A 10392-nucleotide genomic window follows, 5' to 3' on the forward strand; every position below is an offset into this window, starting at 1 on the left:
TTAAATATTATGTTATGTTTAGGGTATATAGGGTTTATATAGGTTATATATAAGGGTATATAGGGTTTAAATAGATTTTATGTTTATTTTATGTAGGGTTTATGTAGGTTTTATATAGGTTATATAGAGATTTTAAATAGGTTTTATATAGGGTTTATATAGGTTTTATTTAGGGTTTTATATAGATTTTATGCAGGGTTTTATATAGAGATTAATATAGGTTATATATAAGGGTATATAGGGTTTATATAGGTTATATATAAGGGTATATAGGGTTTATATTGGTTTTATATAGGGTTTATATAGATATTATATAGGGTTTATATAGGGTTTATATAGGTTTAATATAGGTTATATATAAGGGTATATAGGGTTTATATTGGTTTTATATAGGGTTCATATAGATTTTATATAGGGTTTATATAGGGTTTATATAGGTTATATATAAGGGTATATAGGGTTTATATTGGTTTTATATATGGTTTATATAGGTTTTATATAGATTTTATGCAGGGTTTTATATAGAGGTTAATATAGGTTATATATAAGGGTATATAGGGTTTATATAGGTTATATATAAGGGTATATAGGGTTTATATAGGTTATATATAAGGGTATATAGGGTTTATATTGGTTTTATATAGGGTTTATATAGGGTTTATATAGGGTTTATATTGGTTTTATACAGGGTTTATATAGGGTATATATAGGGTTTATATAGGGTATATAGGGTTTATATAGATTTTATATAGGGTTTATATAGGGTTTATATAGGTTATATATAAGGGTATATAGGGTTTATATTGGTTTTATATAGGGTTTATATAGATTTTATATAGGGTTTATATAGGGTTTATATAGGTTATATATAAGGGTATATAGGGTTTATATTGGTTTTATATAGGGTTTATATAGATTTTATATAGGGTTTATATAGGGTTTATATAGGTTATATATAAGGGTATATAGGGTTTATATATGTTATATATAAGGGTATATAGGGTTTATATAGATTTTATATAGGGTTTATATAGAGTTTATATAGGTTATATATAAGGGTATATAGGGTTTATATTGGTTTTATATAGGGTTTATATAGGGTTTATATAGGGTTTATATAGGTTATATATAAGGGTGTATATAGGGTTTATATTGGTTTTATATAGGGTTTATATAGATTTTATATAGGGTTTATATAGGGTTTATATAGGTTATATATAAGGGTATATAGGGTTTATATAGATTTTATATAGGGTTTATTTAGGGTTTATATAGATTTTATATAGGGTTTATATAGGGTCTGGTGTATATAGGGTTTATATAGGGTTTATATTGGTTTTATGTTTATTTTATATAGGGTTTATATAGGGTTTATATAGGGTTTATATAGGTTATATATAGGGGTATATAGGTTTTATATAGGTTTTATATAGATTTTATGCAGGGTTTTATATAGAGGTTAATATAGGTTATATATAAGGGTATATAGGGTTTATATAGGTTATATATAAGGGTATATAGGGTTTATATTGGTTTTATATAGATTTTATATAGGGTTTATATAGGGTTTATATAGGGTTTATATAGGTTATATATAGGGGTATATAGGTTTTATATAGGTTTTATATAGATTTTATGCAGGGTTTTATATAGAGGTTAATATAGGTTATATATAAGGGTATATAGGGTTTATATAGATTATATATAAGGGTATATAGGGTTTATATAGGTTATATATAAGGGTATATAGGGTTTATATTGGTTTTATATAGGGTTTATATAGGTTATATATAAGGGTATATAGGGTTTATATTGGTTTTATATAGGGTTTATATATGGTTTATATAGGGTTTATATAGGTTATATATAAGGGTATATAGGGTTTATATTGGTTTTATATAGATTTTATGCAGGGTTTTATATAGAGGTTAATATAGGTTATATATAAGGGTATATAGGGTTTATATAGGTTATATATAAGGGTATATAGGGTTTATATTGGTTTTATATAGGGTTTATATAGGGTTTATATAGGTTATATATAAGGGTATATAGGGTTTATATTTTTTTTATATAGATTTTATATAGGGTTTATATAGGGTTTATATAGGGTTTATATAGGTTATATATAGGGGTATATAGGTTTTATATAGGTTTTATATAGATTTTATGCAGGGTTTTATATAGAGGTTAATATAGGTTATATATAAGGGTATATAGGGTTTATATAGGTTATATATAAGGGTATATAGGGTTTATATAGGTTATATATAAGGGTATATAGGGTTTATATAGGTTATATATAAGGGTATATAGGGTTTATATAGGTTATATATAAGGGTATATAGGGTTTATATAGGTTTTATATAGGGTTTATATAGGGTTTATATTGGTTTTATATAGATTTTATGTTTATTTTATGTAGTTTTTATTTTTATTTCATGTAGGTTTTATGTAGGCTATATATAAGGGTATATAGGGTTTATATAGGGTTTATATAGGTTTTATATAGGGTTTATATAGATTTTATGTTTATTTTATGTAGTTTTTATATAGGGTTTATATAGGTTATATATAAGGGTATATAGGGTTTATATAGGGTTTATATAGGGTTTATATAGGTTTTATATAGGTTTTATATAGGGTTTATATAGATTTTATGTTTATTTTATGTAGTTTTTATATAGGGTTTATATAGGTAATATATAAGGGTATATAGGGTTTATAATGGTTTTATATAGGGTTTATATAGATTTTATGTTTATTTTATGTCGTTTTTATATAGAGGTTAATATAGGTTATATATAAGGGTATATAGGGTTTATATAGGTTATATATAGGGTTTATGTAGGTTATATATAAGGGTATATAGGGTTTATATAGGTTATATATAAGGGTATATAGGGTTTATATAGGTTATATATAAGGGTATATAGGGTTTATATAGGTTATATATAAGGGTATATAGGGTTTATATAGGTTATATATAAGGGTATATAGGGTTTATATAGGTTATATATAAGGGTATATAGGGTTTATATAGATTTTATGTTTATTTTATGTAGTTTTTATGTAGGGTTTATGTAGGTTTTATATAGGTTATATAGAGATTTTAAATAGGTTTTATATAGGGTTTATATAGGATTTATTTAGGGTTTTATATAGATTTTATGCAGGGTTTTATATAGAGGTTAATATAGGTTATATATAAGGGTATATAGGGTTTATATAGGGTTTATATTGGTTTTATATAGGGTTTATATAGGTTATATATAAGGGTATATAGGGTTTATATAGGTTATATATAAGGGTATATAGGGTTTATATTGGTTTTATATAGGGTTTATATAGGTTATATATAAGGGTATATAGGGTTTATATAGGTTTAATATAGGTTATATATAAGGGTATATAGGGTTTATATAGGTTATATATAAGGGTATATAGGGTTTATATAGGTTTTATATAGGGTTTATATAGGGTTTATATAGGGTTTATATAGATTTTATGTTTATTTTATGTAGTTTTTATTTTTATTTCATGTAGGTTTTATGTAGGTTATATATAAGGGTATATAGGGTTTATATAGGTTATATATAAGGGTTTATATAGGGTTTATATAGGGTTTATATAGGTTATATATAAGGGTATATAGGGTTTATATAGGTTATATATAAGGGTATATAGGGTTTATATTGGTTTTATATAGGGTTTATATAGGTTATATATAAGGGTATATAGGGTTTATATTGGTTTTATATAGATTTTATATAGGGTTTATATAGGGTTTATATAGGTTATATATAAGGGTATATAGGGTTTATATAAAATCTATATAAAACCCTAAATAAAACCTACATAAAAACTACATAAAATAAACATACTTGTTCTCTATATAGATTATATATAGATTTTATATAGGGTTTATATAGATTTTATATAGGTTTTATACAGGGTTTATATATATTTCATATAGGTTTTTATATAGGGTTTATATAGATTATATATAGGGTTTATATAGATTTTATAGAGGGTTTATATAGGTTTTATATAGGGTTTATATAGGTTTTATATAGGGTTTTATATAGATTATATATAGGGTTTATATAGATTTTATAGAGGGTTTATATAGGGTTTATACAGGGTTTATATAGATTTCATATAGGTTTTTATATAGATTATATATAGGGTTTATATAGGTTTTATATAGGGTTTTATATAGGTTTTATGTAGGGTTTATATACATTTTTTATAGGTTTTATATAGGGTTTATATAGATTAAATGTAGATTTTATATAGATTTTATATAGGTTTTATATAGGGCTTATATAGATTTAATATAGGTTTTTGTATAGGGTTTTATATATATTATATATAGAATATATATAGGTTTTATATAGGGTTTTATATAGGGTTTATATAGGGTTTATATAGGGTTTATATAGGGTTTTATATAAGGTTTTATATAGATTATATATAGGGTTTATATAGGGGTTTATATAGATTTTATATAGGGTTTATTTAGGTTTATATAGGTTTTATATAGGGTTCATATAGGTTTTAAATAGTTTTTCGAAGGACACAGGTTTTTGTTATCTTGGCTGACTGTTTCATGATTTTGTTAGTCGGTTTACAAACATCAATAGTACATATAAAAAAAGCATGAATGGATAACATCTAATTTAATCTATAATTGTGTTACAACATATAGGCCTACAAATACAATATTAGTTACAATGGATAGCGAAAACACAATCATCACAGGAAATGGCTACAGATCAAACTCCACAACGAGTCCGAAGGGAACGAGGGTCTTTAAACTAGATATGTTTCAACACAGATCCCAAAATGACTTGGACCTGATTTGAGGAAAAACTGTAATAGTCAAAATGTCTGTTTTGAGATATATGAACCTTAGATAGACATATAGATAGAGAGATAGATACCTACCATTGGCATGCTGTGTTGGTGTGCTGCCGTGCTGTAATTACACATTACTTGTGTTGTATAATGGATCTATTACATCAAATAAAAATGTCCACCCCCCCCCCCCCTCCTGACTGGTATGTGTCTCTGCAGGATAAAGGGGGGAGGGCAGGCGTGGGGGGCCAACCAGGATGGAGTGGTTAACAGTCAGCCAGGGGCCCGTGTGGTGGACGAACGTGAACAGATGGCCATCAGTGGAGGGTTCATCCGCAGGTGAGGAGTTGGTGTGCACGTGTGTGCACGTGTGCATATGGACTCCCTCTGCCACGCCGAAATCTACTGACAGTTTTATGGACTATCCAATGTGCGTTTCCAGGGTAACTGAAGATGCCCGGGAGAATGAGATGGATGAGAACCTGGAGCAGGTGGGCGGGATCATCGGTAACCTGCGTCACATGGCCCTGGACATGGGCAACGAGATAGACACCCAGAACCGGCAGATCGACAGGATCATGGACAAGGTGCTGTCCCCGATCATAACGATGACAATCAATCACAATCAATACATTTTCAGTGTCAGAGATGGTCAGCCATGCGCTGAGTTGACAGTCTACAATTAAAGTCTTGATTTTGATTGATATTGCTTGTATAATTTCACATCATCCCAAACCTCTCCCTCTCTCCTCAGGCTGATTCCAACAAGACCAGGATTGACGAGGCCAACCAGCGTGCCACAAAGATGTTGGGCTAAGCTGCAGCGACAACATGCTTTCAACCCCCCCCCCCCTGAAACATGCTTTTATCATGGCCCTTCTCAGACCCGCCCCCCTCCTCCTTCTCTTCTTCCTGTTGTAAAATGTTGTTCTGTTGTCTTCTATCTTTGGCTTTTATTAAAATGATAGTCCTGGTTAGTCATCTCGTCCTCTACCCCCACCCCCCCATTCTGTCTCTCCTAGTTGTTCCTCTACCCTCCATTTTGTCTCTCCTAGTTGTTCCTCTACCCTCCATTCTGTCTCTCCTCCTAGTTGTTCCTCTGCCCTCCATTGTCTCTCCTCCTAGTTGTTCCTCTACCCTCCATTCTGTCTCTCCTCCTAGTTGTTCCTCTACCCTCCATTCTGTCTCTCCTCCTAGTTGTTCGTCTACTTCCCATTCTGTCTCTCCTAGTTGTTCCTCTACCCTCCATTCTGTCTCTCCTAGTTGTTCCTCTACCCTCCATTCTGTCTCTCCTCCTAGTTGTTCCTCTGCCCTCCATTGTCTCTCCTCCTAGTTGTTCCTCTACCCTCCATTCTGTCTCTCCTCCTAGTTGTTCCTCTACCCTCCATTCTGTCTCTCCTCCTAGTTGTTCGTCTACTTCCCATTCTGTCTCTCCTAGTTGTTCCTCTACCATCCATTCTGTCTCTCCTCCTAGTTGTTCCTCTACCATCCATTCTGTCTCTCCTAGTTGTTCCTCTGCCCTCCATTGTCTCTCCTCCTAGTTGTTCCTCTACCCTCCATTCTGTCTCTCCTCCTAGTTGTTCGTCTACTTCCCATTCTGTCTCTCCTCCTAGTTGTTCGTCTACTTCCCATTCTGTCTCTCCTCCTAGTTGTTTGTCTACTTCCCATTCTGTCTCTCCTCCTAGTTGTTCGTCTACTTCCCATTCTGTCTCTCCTCCTAAAGTATATAGTGCTTCTTTGATGGCTTTAGCTCACCTGTGCAGTTCTCTGTTTCCGTCTTGCTCATCTTCTTTTATATAAACTGTATTTACATCATTACTCAGATACCACGACTACTATTGCTTTACATGAGCAGGACAATGCTCCACTACATGCTGTTTCTTCCATGTGTTAGTGGTGTGACAGTGTTGTCCACGTGAGACACTCTGTAGTTAATGTTGTTGTTTTTGATGCTAAACGAAAGTAAAACAAACATACAAGTCAGAACTCCCTTATTCTAAAACACTGTCATCTTCCTCCCAGACACTCCCATAAGGTACAATGTGCAACTGTGCTGGGAACATAACCAGTGATACACCTCATTTTTCAGCCAGGCTCAGGCCTTCAATGCAACGTTACTTTGCATTATCATTGACCGAGATTAGCAGTAATGGTAATTTCTAAAGTCACGTGAGCCCACGTCCCATGTGGGGAATTGAACCCACAACCTAGGGTTTAGCAGCCCCATGCTCAAACCAACTCACATCAACTCATTGTCAGGGGCAGAGTATCTAAACCCCTCCTCTCAGACAGACCTGGAGACGGGCGGCGGTAGGAGAACAACAACGAGCAGAATGCTTTGATTACGTAACCCAGGTGGGCTCCAATGCAGTAGCAGCCATTCATGGTTGGCTCATCAACCTCTATGTCCGGCTCAACCGCTCAGCGATCTTACTCCCTTTGATGCACTGCGTGTGTCCCGCAGCAGATAGAACAACATCATCATCATCTAAAACAAGTAACATGGCCACCACAGCATACCCAGCAGTGTGTAGGACACTCCCAGCTGAGAGGATACCCTGCTTCCTGCCACTCTGCAATAGTGCCACTCTTTTGTTCACACATTTCCAGACTGTGATCATTGTAAAATAATGTGGGGAAAAATGCCAATAAAAAAACATGACTGTAGAACAAAAAAAAACACGTTATTTATTGAAAATGTAGATGGACTGTGTGGGAGTTGTATACATACTGCAAAACTAGACTGGAGAAACTAAAAGGACTGACATTACACACTCAGGCTCCACTCCACAGGAAGAAAGGAGAGGACTGACATTACACACTCAGGCTACACTCCACAGGAAGAAAGGAGAGGACTGACATTACACACTCCACAGGAAGGAAGGAGAGGACTGACATTACACACTCAGGCTACACTCCACAGGAAGAAAGGAGAGGACTGACATTACACACTCCACAGGAAGGAAGGAGAGGACTGACATTACACACTCCACAGGAAGGAAGGAGAGGACTGACATTACACACTCCACATGAAGGAAGGAGAGGACTGACATTACACACTCAGGCTACACTCCACATGAAGGAAGGAAAGGACTGACATTATACACTCAGGCTACACTCCACATGAAGGAAGGAGAGGACTGACAGTACACACAAGCTACACTCCACATGAAGGAAGGAGAGGACTGACATTACACACTCAGGCTACACTCCACAGGAAGGAAGGAGAGGACTGACATTACACACAGGCTACACTCCACAGGAAGGAAGGAGAGGACTGACATTACACACAGGCTACACTCCACAGGAAGGAAGGAGAGGACTGACATTACACTGATGGATAACCTCTTTGGGCCCTGGGTTTAAGGTGGATTAGAGCTCATCACGTCACTAAGAACACACACACACAGGTAATCCCTGGACCTCGCATCAATAAGACAGACCAATATAAACAAACTGACCATTACAAAACACTAATTTTAATTATGCAAATGAACTTAATGACCTTGAGCTGACCAGTTTATAACCACCATGTTTGAAACAGGGTTAGCTGACCAGTTTATAACCCCATGTTTGAAACAGGGTTAGCTGACCAGTTTATAACCCCATGTTTGAAACAGGGTTAGCTGACCAGTTTATAACCACCATGTTTGAAACAGGGTTAGCTGACCAGTTTATAACCACCATGATTGAAACAGGGTTAGCTTACCAGTTTATAACCACCATGATTGAAACAGGGTTAGCTTACCAGTTTATAACCACCATGATTGAAACAGGGTTAGCTTACCAGTGCCTCACCCTAACTTTAAGGGCAACCTCCACCCTGGAGCACATTCAACAGACCAAGGAAGGCAGAATCTTCTGAGATAAATGTGTTGTGTGGATGGGCCAACAGTGCCATCTAGCAGCCAGAAAAAAAGGTTTTGTCACATACACTGGATAGATAAAGTGAAGATGTGTTGTTTTACAGGGTCAGTTATAGTAGTACAGCACCCATAGAGCACATTTAGGACGAAGTGCCTTGCTCAAGGGCACATTTTTCACCTTGTCGGCTCAGGAATTCGAACCAGTGACTTTTAGCTCCTGGGCCCAACGCTCTAACCGCTAGGCTACCTGCTACTCTTACAGAGACTAGTAGTTCTGGTATGAGATGGGTGGTTGTTCATCCTGAAACAAAGGAAGCCTGTTGGATGAGATGACAACTTGTTTGGATGCGTGGTTCTTCATCCTGCAACAAGGGAAGCTTCTCAGATGAGATGACAACTTGCACCAAATATATACGGTAATGACAAACTACAAAATGTAGCTTTGATCAGAATCCACGTCTCTAGAGGAAGTAGTTGTGTTACAATCAGCCTGAGTCATTCACTTCCTCCGGGATGCTGGCCTTCCAGGCAGAGTTGCAAAGAAAAAGCCATATCTCAGACTAGCCAATAACACAAAAAGATTAAGATGGGCAAAAGAACGCAGACACTGGCCAGAGGAACTCTGCCTAGAAGGCCAGCATCCCGGAGACGCCTCTTCACTGTTGACGTTGAGACTGGTGTTTTGCAGATACTATTTAATGAGGCTGCCAGTTGAGAAATTGTGAGGTGTCTGTTTCTCAAACTAGACACTAATGTACTTGTCCTCTTGCTCAGTTGTGCACCAGGGCCTCCCACTCTTTCTATTCTGGTTAGAGACCGTTTGAGCTGTTCTGTGAAGGGAGTAGTACACAGCGTTGTACGAGATCTTCAGTTTCTTGGCAATTTCTCGCATGGAACAGCCTTCATTTCTCAGAACAAGAATGGAGTGACGAGTTTCAGAAGAAAGTTCTTTGTTTCTGGTCATTTTGAGCCTGTAATCGAACCCACAAATGCTGGTGCTCCAGATACTCAACTAGTCTAAAAGAAGGCCAGTTTTATTGCTTCTTTAAATCAGAACAGTTTTCAGCTGTGCTAACATAATTGCAAAAGGGTTTTCTAATGATCAATTAGCCATTTTAAATGATAAACTTGGATTAGCTAACACAACGTGCCATTGGAACACAGGAGTGCTGATAATGGGCCTCTGTACGCCTATGTAGATATTCCATTAAAAATCAGCCCTTTCCAGCTACAATAGTAATTTACAACAATGTCTACACCATTTCTGATCAGTTATTAACTGAACTCTGAATTATCTTTCTTTCAAAAACAAGGACATTTATGACTCAACTTTTGAACAGTAGTGTATATTTAGATTTTAAAATGCAGTGATTCCACATCTGTAGCTGAATTGTTAAAAAAAATAAAGTGCAGAACATGAAGCCTGGGTGCCAGTCTGTTTCTGCTAGCATGTTTGGCATATGACAGCGAGTGGCATGACAGCAGACAGGTAGCCAGGCTACAGAACACGTATAATTAAATCAAGTTCCAAATGGGTCAAAAACAGATTTCAGTCCTTCAAAATGATAAAATAAATCTATAAAATCTAAATCTAATCTATTAAAAAAAAAATACAAAAAAAAATGAAAATAGAACAATGAGGCAAATAATTCTACTAAAAACAACC

General features: G+C 34.8%; 1 protein-coding gene across 1 annotated transcript in view; it reads left to right on the forward strand.

Annotated features, from left to right (window-relative positions):
• The window catches only part of LOC139374372 (synaptosomal-associated protein 25-B-like), an 88872-nt gene extending 81568 nt beyond the window's left edge, over positions 1–7304 (forward strand). Inside the window, exons 6-8 of the mRNA XM_071115413.1 lie at positions 5080–5199; positions 5303–5447; positions 5615–7304. Of these exons, the coding sequence (XP_070971514.1) occupies positions 5080–5199; positions 5303–5447; positions 5615–5677 (328 nt within the window). The 3' untranslated portion in view covers positions 5678–7304. The remainder of the gene's footprint in view (positions 1–5079; positions 5200–5302; positions 5448–5614) is intronic.
• The last annotated feature ends 3088 nt before the right edge of the window (positions 7305–10392 follow it).

Source organism: Oncorhynchus clarkii, chromosome 19 (genome assembly GCF_045791955.1).
Source record: "Oncorhynchus clarkii lewisi isolate Uvic-CL-2024 chromosome 19, UVic_Ocla_1.0, whole genome shotgun sequence".
Taxonomy (NCBI): Eukaryota; Metazoa; Chordata; class Actinopteri; order Salmoniformes; family Salmonidae; genus Oncorhynchus; species Oncorhynchus clarkii.